At 42.2% G+C, this 20,612-nt stretch overlaps 1 protein-coding gene across 2 annotated transcripts in view; it reads left to right on the top strand.

The window, feature by feature from the left end:
• CDC42BPG (CDC42 binding protein kinase gamma) overlaps window positions 1-20,612 on the top strand; it is an 82,061-nt gene that overhangs the window by 23,969 nt on the left and 37,480 nt on the right. For both annotated transcript variants that reach the window (XM_053449415.1, XM_053449414.1), the window contains 7 exons: window positions 7,291-7,382; window positions 8,673-8,756; window positions 12,278-12,373; window positions 17,147-17,295; window positions 17,599-17,692; window positions 18,055-18,255; window positions 18,552-18,800. In XM_053449415.1, coding sequence (XP_053305390.1) covers window positions 7,291-7,382; window positions 8,673-8,756; window positions 12,278-12,373; window positions 17,147-17,295; window positions 17,599-17,692; window positions 18,055-18,255; window positions 18,552-18,800 — 965 coding nt within the window. The remainder of the gene's footprint in view (window positions 1-7,290; window positions 7,383-8,672; window positions 8,757-12,277; window positions 12,374-17,146; window positions 17,296-17,598; window positions 17,693-18,054; window positions 18,256-18,551; window positions 18,801-20,612) is intronic.

Here is a 20,612-nt window from a genome sequence, read left to right as displayed (position 1 = left end):
TGAATAGACCCTTATGTATACACTCCATACATAACTTTTATTCTAACTTTTGTGAATGCTGCTGCTTCTTGTGCATGTGCAGTCCAGAATGCACGAATGATTACCCCAACCGGCCTATTTATGTCAGCTCAGCACAGCCTCCATATGCCGGTGCACCCTTTCATCTATTGTACATGGTGCCTAGGTCATGTCTTAGGTGGCCACAAAGGTAGATGCATCACTGTGAAGAAGAGAGATTTGAAAAAATGGATTTTCATAAATCTGACTCACCAAATTTCTAGCATCCAAATCAGGAGGGGGGGGCAGGGTGTCACAGGGCCAGGCTTATATTTTCATGTGAAGTTTAGCTGGGTCATGGAGTACTTTTGTGTCCAGTTCCTGATACCGTGACCCGGTAAGGTTTTATAAGGTGTTTTATAACCAGCCCAGAGAATGTGGCTGCAGCTCCATCCCTTCAAAGGATGTAACCTGGCTGGAGCTCTTAATCGGCCAGCACAGCCCTGTTTGCCCAGACGGCACCCTCGCTACAGGGGGGATAACACAGGCGGGGGAAACCCATTGTGTCCCTCAATCCCCCCTATGCATTGCCTGGTGTACTGTGTTATCTACCTAAAGCTGTAGCAGTCAGAGTGGCTGGAGGAAATGTCCATAGGATACCCACAGCCCAGGTACAACTTGATTGGGACTGAGCCAGAGGGACAGGCTGGTGATCGAATCGTATGGAGCCAGGGTTTGATGTACCGTCTCACAGAGGGCCAGAAAGAGACTATGGTACCCAAACGGCAGCTGGTTGTACCCCAGAAATATCGGGCTATGCTACTATGAGTAGCTCCTGGCTGGCCACCTTGGCAGAGACTGCACGATCACTTGCCTGGCCTGCAAATTCTTCTGGCCAGGTCTTACCTCAGAGGTGAAACGCTACCTGCGTACCTGTGATGCTTGTCAGTGAGCCGGAAAGCATGGAGGCCATCCCAAAGCCCCGCTACATACCCTGCCTATCATTAGGGAGTCCTTCAGTAGGGTAGCGGTAGACATCGTAGGTCCCCTACCATGACCAAGTGCCTCCGGGAAAAGATACATACGGACCCTAGTAGACTTTGCTGCTCGCTCAGTGGCCAATGTCCACATGGGTATATTTTTGAGAGTAGGGTTACCCCAAGAGGTATTCTCGGATCACTGGTCACAGTTCTACGCAGAACTCACCAGGCAGGTCTGATCTATGTGGGATCCTTACTCTGTGCAGTGCCCCCTACCACCCCCAGTCCAACAGTCTATGTGAACACTTTAACGGGACGTTGAAGCAAATAATCCAGGCATTTGCGGTCACATACCGGGACTGGGAGAAATTCCTGCCGCACCTCCTGTTTGCATACTTTTTTTGGAAGACTTGTAAGGGGACCCTTGGATTTAGTCAAGGATCACTGGGGACCCCCCTACTGGAGTACATCCTGAAGGGACAGGCTGACAGAGCTCACTGCCTCGGTGGCAGAGAGTCTGCGATCAGCCCAGTGTAGGCAGAAGGGTTGGTATGATCGTACCGCCTGGAGCCGTACCCTGATGGTAGGGCAGAAAGTGTTTGGTCTTGAAGCCAGAAAAACCAGAGTAGGGCCAGACCGACTGGAAGGGAAGTGTTTGGTGGCAAATATGGCACAGGCAAACTGTTTGGGGGCAAAGAATGCACAGACTATCCAGCAGGGCTGGACTGGGACTGAAAAGCAGCCCTGGAAAAATTTGGAGACCAGCCCCATATAGTTTATCTCACGGTGAAGCTCTTATACCCACACCCACCCCTTATACACACCCGAGTCACACTATTCGCCATTCTTTTTATCTCATTATTTGTATTAAAATGCCAGAAAGCAAAAGTGTTAAAAGGCCCTAATAAATGAAATACATTACACAGAATGGGATCAAAACATTTACTACTGCGAACATTTTTAGATGAAAGAGTTCCATTTTATTCAGTGGAACAAAACACTGATCACATTATTCTTCACGATATTCTGGTAAGAAACTTTTATTTCTTTATTAATTCATGTAGACTATTTTTTTCCATATTTAATAAAAGCTATGATTGAGACATGTAGGGGGTTAAAAGGCATATCATGGGACAGAGTGGCATATAGTGGGTATAAGGCATTCATGGAGGCAGAGTGGCATGAAGGGGGTTAAAAGGCATATCATGGGGCACTCTGCCTCCAGAAAAGCCTTATGCCCCCTATATGCCACTCTGTCTCCCTGATATGCTTTATACCCTCCTATATGCCACTCTGCCCCGTAATATGCCTTTTAATCCCCTATATGCCACTCTGCCTCCAGAAATGCCTTATACCCCCCATATGCCACTCTGCCTCCCTGATTTGCCTCAACCCTCCTATATGCCCCTCTGCCCCGTGATATGCCTTTTAACCCCCTTTTTGCCACTCCACCTCCAGATATGCCTTTTGACCCCCTATATGTCACTCTGCATCCAGAAATGCCTTATACCCTATATGCCACTCTGTCTCATGATATGCCTTCTAACCTCCTATATGCCACTCTGCCATATAGGGGGTTAAAAGGCATATCATGGGACAGAGTGGCATATAGGGGGGTATAAGGCATTTCTGGAGGCAGAGTGGCATAAAGGGGGTTAAAAGGCATATCATGGGGCACTCTGCCTACAGAAAAGCCTTATGCCCCCTATATGCCCCTCTGCCTCCCCAATATGCTTTATACCCTCCTATATGCCCCTCTGCCCCATGACATCCCTTTTAACTCCCTTTATGCCACTCTGCCTCCAGATATGCCGTTGACCCCCTATATGTCACTCTGCATCCAGAAATGCCTTATACCCCTATATGCCACTCTGGCATATAGGGGGTTAAAAGGCATATCATGGGACAGAGTGGCATATAGGGGGGGTATAAGGCATTTCTGGAGGCAGAGTGGCATAAAGGGGGTGAAAAGGCATATCATGGGGCACTCTGCCTCCAGAAAAGCCTTATACCCCCCCTATATGCCACTCTGCCTCCCTGATATGCCTCAACCCTCCTATATGCCACTCTGTCCCATGATATGCCTTCTAACCCCCTATATGCCACTCTGCCATATAGGGGGTTAAAAGGCATATCATGGGACAGAGTGGCATATAGGGGGTATAAGGCATTTCTGGAGGCAGAGTGGCATGAAGGGGGTTAAAAGGCATATCATGGGGCACTCTGCCTCCAAAAAAGCCTTATGCCCCCTATATGCCACTCTGCCTCCCCGATATGCTTTATTCCCTCCTATATGCTCCTCTGCCCCATGATATACCTTTTAACCCCCTTTATGCCACTCTGCCTCCAGATATGCCTTTTGACCCCCTATGTCACTCTGCATCCAGAAATGCCTTATACCCCTATATGCAACTCTGGCATATAGGGGGTTAAAAGGCATATCGTGGGACAGAGTGGCATATAGGGGGGTATAAGGCATTTCTGAGGCAGAGTGGCATATAGGGGGACACACTTACATACACACACATGCCGATTTTTTTTTGTTCTTAACAAATACAAAAAACATACAGTACAAAAAATACATTATTTTACTCACCTTCTACTTCTCTTGACTTCTTGGCAGCTGCACACTGTTCTCTATGCTGACAGGATGCCACTGACCTGACATCCGGTGCTGCAGCAGTCTGAGCGCGAGGGGGCGGAGCTTCCACCTCACGCTGCTCCCATCACTATGCAGCCATCAGGCTGCTGGGAATGTAATCTAAACGGCCGGTGCGTGCTGATGCCGCCGGCCGGAGCTACTTTAACACTTTTTTTTTTTATTTATATGGTAAGCTGGATCGGCTCGCCATATAAAGTAAAAAAAAAAAAAGTATTAAAGCAGAGGCGGCCGGCGGCATCAGCACGCATCGGCCGTTCAGATTACATTCCCAGCACTCTGATGGCCGCATAGTGATGGGAGCAGCGTGAGGGGTGAAAGGTCAGTGCGAGGGGGCGGAGCTTTCACCCCTCACACTGCTCCCATCACTAGACGGCCATCCCACACGGCTGCTGGGTGCTGATGCCGGCCGACCGCATCAGCACCCAGCGGCCGCTTTGATTAGATTTCGGGCAGCCTGGAGGCAGCTCAGCGGCTGTCTTCATGGCCGCCCAGCCCCCGGACCTTCCGGCCCACCGGGAAATTTCCCGGTATCCCGGTGGGCCAGTCCGGCCCTGCTATCCAGCTCTAACAAAATGTAAAAAACAAAGTCCATATACCGTATTTGCTTGATTATAAGACGAGGTTTTTGCAGAGCAAATGCTCTGAAAAATACCCCTCGTCTTATAATCGGGGTCGTCTTATAATCAGACCTCAAATCGGTCTGACTATGAGACTAAGATCCAGATCCCCTGGACCTGGATCCTCCTGTGTTATCCCCCCCAAAAAAATAACCGGTGCTTCTGAGTCCCCGGTGCTTATTCCGGGCAGCGTGTAGAACTCTACGCGATTCGCGTAGAGCGGAAGTTGTCTACACGAATCGCGTAGAGCTCTACACGCTGCCCGGACTAAGCACCGGGGGACTCAGAAGCACCGGTAAGTTTGGAGGAGGAAGGGGGAAGGAGTGTTAAATGGGGGGCCATAAGGCATTTCTGGAGGCAGAGTGCTCTGTGAAATGCCTTTTAACCCCTTTAATGCCACTCTGCCTCCAGAAATGCCTTTTAACCCTCTATACACCACTCTGCCTCCTGAAATGCCCTATACCACCCTATATGCCACTCTGCCCCATAATATGCCTTTTAATCCCCTAAATAAGTGGCATATAGGGGTATAAGGCATTTGTGGGGCAGAGTGGCAAGCCTGGGGGCAGATGTGCATAACTGGGGGGGTCAGGTTGAAAAAAAAAAGGAATTAAAAACAAAATATTTTTCTCAATCGTAGCTTTTATTAACAAACAATTTTTCACATAGTTTACATGAGTTAACATTTACTGGTAAAACTTTTTTTCCTATAGGGTCGTCTTATATTCAGGCTTTTTCTTTTTTTCATAAATTAATATTCAGATTTTTGGGGGTCGTCTTAAAATCGAGCAAATATGGTATTTGAAATGCTGAAATGTTAACTCTTTCTATGCACTGATTGTACTACCAGCCTGTGCTTCATGTAGGAATTTACCGCATGGTACATGTTACTATCAAACAACACCCCATTATGTATTCAGCAACATCTTCTGAATACAGTGATACCACCCATGCATAGGTTTGTTGGGTTATTTGGGCGCTAAATGGCCACATTTGGGAGATGCAGTTTTTTGGAATTTTGACATCTGGTCAGTCTGTGCCTAAGTCAGGGCTTGACAAATTTGTTGTGAATCTAGGCGCCAGCTAAAAAAGTTAGGAGCCAGGATTTTTTTTAAACTAACAGTTGGTCAGGAGTGATTTGATCATCATCAGCCCACTTACTAAACTCACAGCGTTTTTTATAAAAGCTATGATTAAGAAAAATATTTTGTTTTTAATTCCTTTTTTTTTTTCAACCTGCCCCCCCAGTTATGCACATCTGCCCCCTGGCTTGCCACTCTGCCCCAGATATGCCTTATACCCCCATATGCCACTGTGCCCCATGATATGCCTTTTAACCCCCTATGTGCCACTCTGCCTCCAGAATTGCCTTATACTCTGGCATTTAGGGGGTTAAAAGGTATATCATGGGGCAGAGTGGCATATAATGAGGTATAAGGCATTTCAGGAGGCAATGGCGTATAGAGGGTTAAAAGGCATTTCTGGAGGCAGAGTGGCATTAAGGGGGTTAAAAGGCATTTCACAGAGCACTCTGCATCCAGAAATGCCTTATGCCCCCCATTTAACACTCCCTCCTCCAAACTTACCGGAGCTTCTGAGTCCCTGGTGCGTAGTCCGGGCAGCGTGTAGACCACTTCCGGTGCGGTTAGCGGCAGGGGTTGTTTGCGTCCATCGTGCAGACCTTCCCCGGCTGTCACAGATCACGGGGAACTCTGATCTCTGACAGCCGGGGAAGGTCTGCGCGATGGACACAGACAACCCCCGCCGCTAACCGCACTTCCTCCCGGCTGCAGCGGAAGTTGTCTACGCGTATCGCGTAGAGCTCTACACGCTGCCCGGACTAAGAACCGGGGACTCAGAAGTACCGGTAAGTGTGTGTGTGTGTGGGGGGGGGGGGGCAGGAGGACACAGGTCCCCTGCATCCTCCTGTCTGGACCTCTGGATCTTAGTCTTATAGTCAGACCTAGTTGAGGTCTGATTATAAGACGACCCCGATTATAAGGTGAGGGGTATTTTGCTCTGGAAAAAACCTTGTCTTATAATCGAGCAAATGGTGTCTAGTTTTCAAAAATACTGAATTGGTCGGGTTCAAAGATGTCCCAAATAGGACATGGGGCAGAATGACCACATGTCAAAATTCTAATTGGAAAGATACGCGGTTGGCATTGTTGTACACCGCAGATGTTGCTGAATACGTATTTGTGTGTTGTTTGGCTGTGGCATACACAGGGAGCTGTAAGTTCATACCTGAATTGCAATGTGTCTGTGAAATAAAACACAAAAATACTACCACAAACTTTGAAATACCACACAGGCTATCATTAGGGCCCCTCCTGTAGATAATAATTGGGAACTGTTGCTAGACTAGATTTGTTGGTATGAGACCTGGACAGACACGTTATGCAAATAGCTCTGGGTGCATAGAGCTTCCCTGTGACTTGTGGCAAAATGTAACAGAAGGATTTTATTTTATGCTCCCCGTGTACCACCCACACTGTTAAGCTCCATATAAGTCTTTACTGCTAGGGTGAACTATCATTGCAGAGTGTCTCTACCTCCCAAGTCTCCCTCTTTCTTCCCATCATATATATATTCATATTGTTATTTAATTTTTATGGTCCAATTTTGGTGTGCTACTTACTTGTGTGTGGGGGGGGTCATTTTCATTTTCGGTTTCAAGAATTTTCATTTTAGGGTGCATCCCTAAAATTGTGTGGATAGAAAATAAATACTGTGTTTAAATATTCCTCGTATTCTTTCTAGAAAATAGAACAATTTGGCCCATCTACTCTGTACATTTTCCTGCTGTTTTCCCGATAAAGCTGTCAATCCTCCCTCACCCTAGTAGACAGAATGCATGGCTTGCCACTGTATGGTAAACCCATGAGATCTCTTCTTTTACTACTGTGTAAAAGTGACTTTAAACTCATCCTATGTCTTCCTTATCTCTTCATTTGCAGTCTGGTTTAAACAAGATTTAAAAATGATTACAGTCAATTTATAGTAATCTATTTTTTATTTCTTATTTTAATAGCTGAGCCTTTTGCCACAAAAGTCAAACAGATGAGACTGAAAAGAGAAGACTTTGAAATTGTGAAGGTTATTGGTAGAGGAGCTTTTGGGGAGGTAAGTTAAGTGTTCACAACAAAGTATTGATCATCAAGGGGTGTAATTTCCACAAATCTCAAAATACAGTCTGATATAAGTTTATGTACATATTTATTTTGATATTGATATTAAAACAGACTTTTTAAGAATAATAATGGCGGTCAGATAAGTGTGGTTTGTTACTTGTGTCAAATATCTAAATTTTTACTGTTTGTATCCTGAGGATATGCTTAAACAAGCAATGGAAATCAATGTCCCTCTTTCCTCCCCTCATGTTACTCTTTTCTAAAAGCCATGGGTATAAGTGTATCAGTGTTCTACATCCCTAAGAAAAACAATAAAAAATATATGAACAGAAGAAAATGGATTTGTGTAAACAAAATTCTGGCTTCTAAAACCCTTGCTCAGTAGCAAAAGTAGTTATCAATAGGGCTTTCATCTTTTCAGTTGTGAGGTATGTTGTACGTTGAGAAGTATCCTAGGTGGTGTACAATAGAACAAAGGTGCCAGAATGAAGCTTTGTTAAATGTTCAAGTTTATATAGTATTGATTTTGTGTTTCATAAGTACTTTTAACCCCTTAATGACAAAGCCCGTACATGTACGGGCTCAAAATGCATTGTTTTCAATGGGTTTAGGGACCGCCCATTGTCCCTAAGGGGTTAAGAGTATTCTATTGTTTGCTGACCCATTAATAGGTTATTTCTTAGCGCTAGAAGGGGTTGATGTTAAGCTAATCTAAGACATTATAATGCCTCTCTTTATTAAATATTGTCCTGTTTTTTGCATCCTCTATTTTCCTTTTGCAACCCCTGATCTTCCTTAATGTATAACTAACCTAACTAACTTGTCCCTACTTTACTCTGCTTCCCTCCATCCGTAACAAAATAACCACCAACTCGGTTTTCTGCTTCACCCCAAACTACCTTCATCCATACTTCCTTCTACTCAGCTAAACCATGTCATTTGCTTCCCTGCCTCTTGACCTAGCAGGTGCATTTCCAGGTAAGACTACTGAAGGTAGAGTGGTTTCCAATCACAATGCAGTCAGTATCTGGTAGGTACATGAGGTTACAGCTCTTGTTGAGTGGGAGTTCTCTTTTACAAAGAGAGGCAGGCTTTTCATGGCGAGTGTTTTTTGTCTGATTTGTGTGGGGATACTGTATGCATTATTTTGACTGCGAGTGTTGTGTGTTTGAGTCTATTGTGGTGTTTGGCAACCAGAACATGAAAAAAAAAACCTTTTGGGATTTGCTGACTTGACTGTAAGTCACTTGCTGCCCACTTATATCTCTATTTCTCTCTCCAGGTAGCTGTTGTAAAAATGAAAGGCAGTGGTAAAATCTTTGCCATGAAAATCTTACACAAGTGGGAGATGTTAAAGAGAGCTGAGGTACATTAGATTAATTTAATATCAACAGATAACTATATTATATTGCTGTGTACTGTTGTGCATTGTTTTCTGAGTTGTTTATTTTAATTTTAGTCCCAAGTACGTAAAGCAGTAGTATTATAAGATATATCACAATGTAAAACAATGCATAAGAAAAATGTGATTTAAGCATATTTCATCAAATTTCTTATGGTTAACATGAGGATTCTTTGTCCTCACCCTCTTGAAATGTGTAAACGTGTCACTTTTTTTGATGTGTTTGAAAGTCCTACTTTGCTGTACACTTCCCATTCTCTTGAATTCATCCAGCTGTCGAGTACACATCCATGCGAGTACACATCCATGCTCGCACACAGGCGAGTACACATCCATGCTCGCACACAGGCGAGTACACATCCATGCTCGCACACAGGCGAGTACACATCCATGCTCGCACACATCCATGCTCGCACACAGGCCAGTACACATCCATGCTCGCACACACACACTCACACACGAGTACACACTCACACACGAGTACACACTCACACACGAGTACACACACACACTCACACGAGTACACATCCGTGCTCGCACACAGGCGAGTACACATCCGTGCTCGCACGCAGGCGAGTACACATCCGTGCTCGCACGCAGGCGAGTACACATCCGTGCTCGCACGCAGGCGAGTACACATCCGTGCTCGCACGCAGGCGAGTACACATCCGTGCTCGCACGCAGGCGAGTACACATCCGTGCTCGCACGCAGGCGAGTACACATCCGTGCTCGCACACAGGCGAGTACACACACACACACTCACACACGAGTACACACACTCACACACGAGTACACATCTGTGACAGGAACGACCTGTACCCCGACTGGGTACTCCCGCCAAATGTTGCTTCCTCCTGCCGGGACACTAACAATTAACCCCTTCAGCGCCAGACAGAACTAGTGTTGTAGAGAGAAGGGGGGGGTGTCACTGCACCGGAGCTGCGTTGGCACTGTGGCTAGCCGAAGCTTAGCTACACAGTGTGGCTATTGTCCTGAAAAGGACTATAAAGGATCATAGCAGCCCACCCAAGCATCAGACATCACTCATATTGAGGTGAAAACAGGATTCAGTTTATTGGGGAAAAAACACAGCCTTATATACAGTCCATCAATGAAAGGTACATACATCACATTAACATATGCACGCCCTGCCCAGACAGCCCGGGGCCACACTCAAGCCACCAAGCCCAGCAATGTCCATATAACCCCAAACCGCTCTCCTGGAAGTCACAGCCACTGGGGATACGTAAAAGGCTCCCTTTCCGAACCATCCCTGGTCTGTTCCCCACCACCTGTGGGCTAACTCCACGAAAGAGCGCTCTGGTGGGGTCAATGGTGTCCAGAGTTATGAGGGGTTAAAGTCCATGGGCAATTGCTCAGGCCCTAGCCGAGAAACTGTTCCAGAGGGTTATGGCCAGGACCCGGTCAGGCAAAAGGGCATGTGATACACTGGTGATACTGTTATGGAACCATTATATATATCAGCAAGAAACGTTTATTGCTTTAATGAATATAAGCTGGCCTCGACCAATAAAGGGTTACACCTCACGCAGATACGTGAGAGACGCAAGTAGCAGTGTATTCAGTTATCTATATTTTACTAACCGCAAGCGCCATTCTGGCTATATCTTGTTGCAGGAAAGTATCTAATATTTGTTTCTAACGGTTTTCTGCCTTTCTGCCTATTTCCGCATAGTTTCAGGATTAACCAATTAATAAGCTTTACGTAACCTGACGTCCCTTTTTTTCTGGACACTATATAATCTATAATATAAACAAAATAAAGCAGAGTGATTTTGGACCTGACCCAGAGTGTGTCGTGTGTCTTATTTTTCTCTCCGTGCACGTACATTTATATTCATATAATTTGGAGCAGTTCAACAATTGAAGAAAGGCTTTATTGGAAAGCATCCAAAACAATACAACAGGGAAAAAAAGAACAACACATAAACCCCCTCCCAAAATGCAGGAACCCCGAATCTGTCCGAGCTCCACAGTCTTTGGAGTCTCTGGTACTTCGGGAAACGTGGCACTCCGTACTAGGGCCCATAGTCTGTAGGAAGGAGGCTGGCACTCAGTCCCCTCCAGGTGCCCATGGCACGGGGGCTTCCATGACAACATCCATGCTCTCTTACACACACACACACACACACACACACACACACACACACACAGCCTTTATAAGTGTGGGGTAACAAACAGGGAGATGATTTCAGGACAGGTAATTTGTTGGATATTGCTGGCTGTGCCCCAGACCTAAGCTTTGTGGAGGTTAGTTTATAACTAAATATCTTCAAAAAAATTGCACCAGCAAACAAAAAGTACAAGCAATAAAATGAATTTACTTATGTGAAAAGCTTTGCTGGTAGCACAAATCATTGAATAGGTAGCTTTCACTGGTGAAGACAGAAGCACATGGTATATAGTGAAATTAACGATCAAAGAGAAAATATACTCCAAATACAGTTTGAGATTTTTTATTTAAAACTGTGTAAAAGAAATGCAAGCTAAACCCACTCGGGATTAGTTTCAAAAAGATTTATTTTACCTTATTTATAGCATATCCACAGTACTTTATTAAGAAGTGAGTGACGAAGCTTGTCAGCTATGTAGAGGTGTATTTTTATTTTTAATTGCAATTATTACTTGATTAAGATGACATTTTTGACTTAATTGTATTTTAAAAATGTGTTAAGTAGTATAGGGTATACACAGGGAATAACACAGCAGTGCACAGAAGATTATTAAGGAAAGGGAAGAAAAGGGTTCCATATGTACTCCACCACCTACATTTCATTCATATATGGCATAGTCAGTCAGTAGTGTTTTTTTGAGTACTGCAAACTGACCTTCCCCTTCTCCTCCGGGTCTTATGAAACTGGAATCCCAAGAGGTGTCACTGTTATTTACTGACTGGGATGTCTGGGATGCCTTCCAAAGAGCAGACAAGCTGAAACAGGCACCCAAATAATTCTGAACATTTGAGAGGCAATAAAAATGTCCTGTTAAATGTCTGTCTGTTAACATGGTTATCAGACCATGATATGGATATGTGTACACCTTTATTGTTTTATATTGTGATATATATATATCATGTCCCTTAAGTACAACCCTTTCTAGGTCATCCCTAAAAGTAATTGATTATCAACTCGGCATGGACCTCCTGAAAATCAACAATAACACCAAGCTATTAATAGCACCAAGCTATTAATTAATCAGTTAGGTTGTGATGTAACAAAGAAAATGAAATAAACAAGAACAATGGCCACCGTATGTATTTTAATGCATGATAATCGGGAGGTCCTTTTAAATTTCTTTGGTGCTCCCCTTGCAAATGGGTGAGGGTTCTGCAGAATCCCCTTAAATTTACAGGAGATGTGTTTGGCTACCAGTCAGCATCAGTGCTGGCTCGGCAGGTGCTCTTATTTAAGCATTAACCTACATGTTTTATGCCATCCTGAATTTTTTTTTTTATGTCTTCCAGACAGCCTGTTTTCGAGAAGAAAGAGATGTATTAGTAAAAGGAGATAATCAATGGATACCTAGTCTGCATTATGCATTTCACGATGAGAACTACCTGGTAAGACACAATGCTGTCCAGGGCAGAACTGGCAATGGTCGGCAGCTCTGGCACTTTACCGTGTGGATCTGTGCGGCCACATGATACTTTTGTCTCAAATAGAGTGTGACCAGGCATACGCTGCACGCTACAGCACCTAATCTAACGCTGGAGTACAAGGTGATGTTGGCCAGATTTGTCTGTGTGCCAGATTACCAGTCCGGGCCTGGTTAGCACATGTTCTTTGCAAGATATAATTTTCTGTTTATAGGTTTGCAAAATACAAACAAGGAGGAAAAAAACGTCAACACAGTATATAAGTAACAGCATAAAAGTTCCCTTCAGTGCTCCCATAGTATCATGCACCCACCGGTTTGGCACATTTGAATATTATGCCATCACACTGAACTTTTGTAATCAAGTACACATATGAAAATTGCACTACGGCATTGAAGAGGTTAACTACAAATATATGGAAGTTATGCACTCCAGCAACGAAGAGGTTATCTGCACGTTTTAAAGTTAAGAAGAAGCATTCAGTAGATTACACCAGTTATTAAAATACATCAATACAATATCAAATATAACAGTCTGTAGACCATCTTCATTCATTTCTGGATTAAAAAAAAGAAAACTATATCATAAACCAAGAAACTATATGCAAATGTCAAATCCAATGTTATGATGTGCTTCAATTCATGTATTGTTTGTGAGTGTATATGTTGTTGAGTGTTGTTCGCAAGTTATTGTTTATATAGTATTACACCACGTGTTTTCTTTCAATGATCAGCTAATGCATAGGATGGCTCAGTAGTTTCTTAAAACTTTTCATGGTGTTACCCTTCCAAATGCATGGGGGGTATTCTGTGTTTTCCCCTTTTCAATGCCACCCCTTTCCTCTGCCAATAGACAGGCGCTCCTAGTCAATTCCAACACTGTCTTTGTGTTCTGTGGGTGGTCTTTAAAAGGGATACTTAGGTCCAAAATCAAGAAGAACTTCGGTCTAAAAGATAAAATTCTAGATGTTGCAAGATTAGAGGTTATTGAATTTAACCCCTTAAGGACCAGGCTGTATTTTACCTTTTGTACCATTGGGACCGAGGCTGTTTTAACACTTTTGCGGTGTTCGTGTTTAGATGTAATTTTCTCTTCACTCATTTAGTGAACCCACACAAATTATATGTTGTTTTTTTCAGCACAAGAAGGGCTTTCTTCAGATACCATTGTTTTAATCATATTATCTAATTTCCCATAAAAAAGTAATAAAATATGATGAAAAATGTAAAAAAAAAAACACATTTTCTGACTTTTACCCCAAAAATCTTTTACTCATCCAAAAAAGCTAATGAAAAAACCTACTAAATATATTCTACTATTTGTCCTGAGTTTAGAAATACCCAATGTTTTTATGTTTTTTTGCTTTTTTCTGCACGTTATGGAGCATTAAGTACAAGTAGCATTTTGCTATTTCAAAACCATTTTTTCCAAATCTGGTAATTCTTCCCCCCATGTACCATTTCGGGTATCTTTGAACCCGGCCAATGCATTTTACCCCATCAAGTCATATATTTTTGAAAACTAGACACCCCAAGGTATTCCAAATGCTACAATTTTAACTCTTTCCATGCACTAATTCTACCATCAGCCTTTGTCAAACTTTGTGGTAGTAATTTATTTTGTGTTTTTTTATCGCTAAAATTGCTCTTCAGGTATGGATATACAGCTCCTGGTATACATCACTTTCAAACAACACCCCAATATGTGTTCAGCAACATCTCCCGAGTACAGTCATACCCCTCATGCATGGGTTTGTTGGGTTGTTTGGGAGGTAAAACGCCACATTTAGGAAGTGCACATTTTTTAACTTGGAACTTTTACATCTGGTCATTCTGCCCCCATGTCCTAATAGGACCATCTTTGAAGCCGGCTAATTCAATTTACCCCATCAAACCATATATTTTTGAAAACTAGACACCCCGAGGTATTTCAAATGCTAGTATTTTAACCCTTTCCATGCATGAGATTCTACCACCAGCCTTTGCCACACTTTGTGTTAGTATTTTTTTGGTATTTTTTTTTACACAAATTGTACTTTGGGTATACATTTATAGCTCCAGGTATACGTCACTATCAAACAACACCCTAATATGTGTTCAACAACATCTCTCGAGTACAGTGATACCACCCATGCATGGGTTTGACTGCTGTTTGGGGTTAAAAGGCCACATTTGGGAAGTGCGCTTTTTTTCCCCTATTTTGGTCAGTCTGTGCCTATGCCCTATCTTTGAGCCTGGCCACTACAATTTACCTCATAAAACCATATATTTTTGAAAACTAGACACCCCAAGGTACTTAAAATGGTAGTATTTAACCCTTTCCATGCATCAGATTCTACCACCAGCCTTTGCCACACTTTGTGGTAGTATTTTGTTTTGTATTTTTTTCACACAAATTATACTTTGGGTATAAATTTATAGCTCCAGGTATACGTCACTATCAAACAACACCCTAATATGTATTCAGGAACATCTCCCGAGTTCAGTCATACCCCACATGTATGGGTTTGTCTGGTGTTTGGGGTTAAAATGCCACATTTTGGAAGTGCGCTTTTTTTTTCCCCATTTCGGTCAGTCTGTGCCTATGCCCTATCTTTGAGCCCGGCCACTCCAATTTACCCCATCAAACCATTCATTTTTTTAAATTAGACACCCCTTGGGTATTTGAAATGCTTTTATTTAAATTTTTCCATGTCAGTGCTAATTTTAGCACTTGCTCATAATAATAAACTTTATTTTTTTATTTTATTTATTTTACTCTTTTTGGACTTTTTTTTTACATTTTGCTGGAACTGGATAGTTCCTCTAAAGCATAATAATTTTTAAATGTTACCATGTTTTTTTTAAGCTTTTTCTTTTTTTCCTTTTTTTTTTTTAATATTTTTTTTTTTTTTTTAATATTTTCCTAATCACATAGTGATTAGAAAGCTGGGCTCCATTGACTTGTATGGTTGAATGCAGTACCTGTATTCAACCTGCAAGTGGAGCCAGAGTTCACTAGAGGGTCTGGAGACCGTCTAGCCAACTTTTAAAACTTTATAATTCTTTTTCCCGGGCCGCCGCCATCTTGCGGATGGCGAAGACAACGTGCAGCTGCGGCTGTGACCGCTCTCCGGAGCGGTCACAGCCCACCCAGAGGTAAGTGTTTGGTGTCGCTGGATGCCTCCTGAACGAGGCATTCCAGCGACACCATTGACGTTTAGGAGGTGATCGTTGATCGCCTCCTAAACGCTTTTAAAACGGGCGTCCGCCGCCATACAATGTATGGCGGCTGTTGACGCCCCGGGGAGGGGCCAGACATGGCCCATCATGCCGATCTCGGTGTTGCTGAATGCCTCGACATCGAGGCATTACAGCAACACCGTTTAAGCTTAGAAAGTGATCGTTGATCACTTTCTAAGCTTGTTTAAGTCTCATGACGTGTCAGGTACGTCATAGGTCGTTAAGTGACCGTTTTGCATGACGTGCCTGACCCGGCAATGGACGTTAAGGGGTTAACCTACAGGATATATCATTATTAACATGGAAAAGGGCGGGGATTAGATATATTAAAGATATTCTGTTTTATAATCAGATTAAAAAATTTTTTTTTTGAGACATAATGCAGACCCAGAAATTCATTTAAAATTAGGTCATATATTCACCGGAAAAGAATGTAAGAAAATTTTAACTAAAAATTATGAAGTATTACAGAAATTAGATGAAGTAGACAGTAATAATACTATTTCTAGATGGATAAAAGACCTACAAACACCGATTTAAAAACAAAATTGGCAAAATGCAATCTCTATTACACATAATATTATTCATTCAATTTCGATCAGAGAGAATTACTTTAAACTATTAAATTATTGGTATTTGACTCCGGTAAGAATAAGTTCAATGTTTCCTGGGACATCTAATATATGTTGGAGATGCACTAAAGACAAAGGTAGCTATATACATATATGGTGGTCATGTAATATAGTTAGTCAGTTGTGGGATATGATTTTTGACCTTCTCACAGAACTAATTAATCGGAAAATAACAAAATCTCCTGAGTATGCACTTCTCCATATATTCCCGGCAAGCATATCTATGGAAATGAAAATCTTATTAACTCATGCTATGGCGGCAGCCAAAGTATTAATTGCCAGGAATTGGAAAAGCAACCAAACTTTTTCCATTATCCAATATAAAAATCAGTTATTATTTCAACTACATATGGAAAAAAGTTTAGGTTGGCTGGGTCTGAATCACTATAGAAGAAAATCAATATATGAGGACTGGATATGAAAAATCAACCATATCTATAATATACTGTAAATAGAATACCCTCGGCTCTCCCTTTTTTTTTTTTTTTTTGCTGCTTCTCGTGATACTGGACGATCAAAGAGAATGTAAAAGTAAGATGTATTAAATGATTATCTGCAATATCCCCTTTCCCTTTCTTCCTTTCTGTATCCTTTTATGCTTTTGGAAAAAAATAAATAAATATTTGATAAAAAGGGATACTTAGCTATCATATGCATTAAAGTGCATATGATGGTTTTTGCACCAATTCATATTAATTCATTTTTTTTTTTAGTTTTCAGTTGGGCTTATTTTGTGGGTGACGTAAGCCAAATAAAACACCATTATTTTATCAATTTAAGTAATCTTACAGGTTCATCCCGCCTCATCAAATGACCTAATAGTAACTTGCAGTATCTGTATAATGTTTTATCACACTCTTAAAGCCGAAGTGTTTGTTTTACAGTATCTAGTGATGGATTATTATGTTGGAGGAGACCTCTTGACTTTGCTAAGTAAATTTGAAGACCGTTTGCCAGAGGACATGGCTCGATTTTACTTGGCTGAAATGGTTTTGGCCATTGACTCTATACATCAACTAAGATTTGTCCACAGGTAAGTAACACCTTGGTACATTGAGTGTCCTCAGTATTTTTCTAAATTTTGCTTGAAATACTTTCAAATTCTGACAGTATATGTAAATAGATTTAAGATTCATTTTATGTTAACACCTTCCTTGTGATAAATGACCCGATGGTCAAATTGAGTATTAAATGTCCAGGCACTGTTGGGAAAATATGGAGTCAGTCAACACTGTCCTGCCGTGTATGCAACATCACACTGATGATGGTCCTCAGAATGCATATATTTTCTGTACATTTGTTCAATTATTTATTTTTGTTATTTGTCTCTGCACAGAGACATAAAACCAGATAATGTTCTTATTGATCTGAAAGGCCACATAAGGCTTGCTGATTTTGGATCGTGCTTGAAGATGCGACCTGATGGCATGGTATGTGTGCACTATTATAATCACGCATTCTCGCGTAGTCAGCGCCTTGAGTCTGCCCCTTCCACCCACCGTTTTAGGCTGCCATTATTTGACCATATTGTTACATACATACAGCCAAAGCACTGTGATCTAAAACCTATAAACATGTGCAGCTGACATCGCCGTGAATACGTTGAATTTCCTCTGGGTGTTCCCCTTATTCCCCTGGCTCCAATGTCCAACGCTAAGAAGAAATAAAAGTTGTATTTCAATTTGTAGCAATGCCTGCTTTTCACCCATAGACACAAACACTGTATGTGTCATTTTCCAGACAGTGACCCTAAGTAAAGGATGACAGACATTCCTTTTTAATCTCTATCCAGGTGGAATCGTCTGTAGCTGTTGGCACCCCGGATTACATTTCTCCAGAAATACTCCAGGCAATGGAAGATGGCAAGGGGAGATATGGAACAGAGTGTGACTGGTGGTCCCTTGGCGTCTCCATGTATGAACTTCTTTTTGGGGAAACCCCTTTCTATGCAGAGTCCCTTGTAGAAACTTATGGAAAGATCATGAACCATGAAGTGAGTATGCAGCTGCTACCTAATATTTACTTTCCAACATGTTGGCCTTATGACCTGTGCGTGCTCACACAGTCTATTAATTATTATAAAGAGCAATTCTGGTGCAAAATTGTAAACCAAAATCAATTCGCAGATTGTTATGTTGATTGTAGCACTTTATAGATAACCCCCTTTCTGCTTATTCAAATATCTGCTCTGTTATGACTACAATGTGATATTAAGTATGCTTTTTTGACATGTACTATTATGCCCTTTCCATCTTCTTATCTGTAGACCTGTTACTTTCTGTGCTTTAGGAACATTTGCAGTTCCCATCTGATATTACCGATGTATCTGACCATGCCAAAGATCTCATCGGCTGCCTCATCTGCAGGCAAGAAGACCGTCTTGGGAAAGGAGGCGTTAACGATTTTAAGAAACATCCCTTCTTCAGTGGAGTAGACTGGGATAATATCAGGAATGCTGTTCCCCCTTACATCCCAGAAGTGGATAGCCCAGCAGACACTTCAAACTTTGATGTGGATGATGAGTCCTTGAAAAATTCGGTTGGTAATATTTTTACATTCCATTACCTAATCCATGTTTATTATATGTGTAGGAATCTTCTGAAAGCATTGATCACTGGATTGGTGTGATTCATAATGTGATGTTCGGGGAACTGATTTAAGAAGTGCAGCTTTGATTCATACATTGCACACAACACGACTGCAAAATAACAGTTCTGAGTTGGAACAGATCATTATTCTACATGTTGCCAGCATCTATCTATCTATCTATCTATCTATCTATCTATCTATCTATCTATCTTGCACACTCTATATGGACAAAGGTATTGGACACACCTTAAGTTTAATCTATAGATATTCCATGGTGAGTTGTAAGTGGTAATATTGGAAAGTGGAATTGTTTAGGAACATCTGCAACTCAGCCACGTAGCAGTTAACCACGTAAAATCACGGAGCAGTGTCGCCAAGTTCTGTGGTGCAATGTGCGTAAAAGTCGTCAACTCTCTGCTGATTCCATAGCTGAAGAGTTTAGCACAAGGCAAGGTCCATAAAGACATGGTTAAGTATGTTTGGTGTGTAGGAGCTTGACTGGCCCACACAGAGCCCTAGCCTCATCCCCATCGAACACCTTTGGTATGAACTGGAATGGAGATTGGGAGCCAGGCCTTCTGATCCAACATCAGTGCCTGATGGTTTACCGGGATGAATGGGCAAAAATTCCACAGAGACGCTCCAAAATCTTGTGGAAAGCCTTCCCAGAGAAGTGAAAGCTCTTATAGCTGCAAAGAGAGAACCAACTACATATTAATATTCATGTATTTAGAATGCAATGTCGTTAAAAAGCCTGTTGGTTTAATAGTCAGGTGTCCCAAATACTTTTGTGCATATAGTGGGTGTATACGTATCAACATTATGACCACCATCCTAATATTGTGTAGGTCCCCCCTTTACCACCAAAACAGCCCTGACCCATCGAGGCATGAACTCCACTAGTGTTGCGGTATCGGGCACCAAGAGTTTATCAGCAGATCCTTAAAGTCCTGTAAGTTGCGAAGTAGGGTCTCCATGGAAGCATCCTGGTGCCATGTGTAAGCGAGGCACCTGGCCATCCACATGATGTCACAGAAAACGTGATTCTTAAAACCAAGCCACCTTCTTCCATTGCTCCGTGGTCCAGTTCTTATGCTCATGTGCCCTTTGTAGGCGATTTCGGTAGTGGACAGGGGTCAGCTTGGGCACCCTGCCTGATCTGCGGCTATGCAGCCCCATAAACAACAAACTGAGATGGACTGTGTGTTCTGACACCTTTCTACCAGAACCAGTGTTAACGTGCAATTTGAGCTGCAGTAGCTCGTCTGTTGGATCACTTGCATCATAGAGTCTTGGCCGCCCATGACCCAGTTGCCGGTTCACCGCTTTTCCTTCCTTGGACCACTTTTGATAGGTACTGACCACTGTAGACCAGGAACATCCTACAAGAGCTAGCCATCACAATTTGGCCCTTGTCAAGGTCACTCAGATCCTTATGCTTGCCCATTTTAACTGCTTCTAACACATCAACTTTGAGGACAAAATGTTCACTTACTGCCTAATATAGCCCATCAAATTAACTTCACCTGTGAGTGGTCATAATGGTATAGCTGATTGGTGTGTGTCTCTATCTATCTATCTATCTATCTATCTATCTATCTATCTATATATAGTATATAATCGTGTGAAAACATAAAGTACACCTTCTTTGAATGGTTTTACATATCAAGACATAACTCATCTGTTCCTTAGCAGGTCTAAAAATGAAGTAAATACAACCTTAAATGAACAACACATGACATATTATACCATGTCATGATT

This window comes from Spea bombifrons, chromosome 10 (assembly GCF_027358695.1).
Source record: "Spea bombifrons isolate aSpeBom1 chromosome 10, aSpeBom1.2.pri, whole genome shotgun sequence".
NCBI lineage: Eukaryota > Metazoa > Chordata > Amphibia > Anura > Pelobatidae > Spea > Spea bombifrons.
The sequence above is the reverse complement of the archived record's forward strand: the minus strand, read 5'-3'. Positions and strand labels throughout refer to the sequence as shown.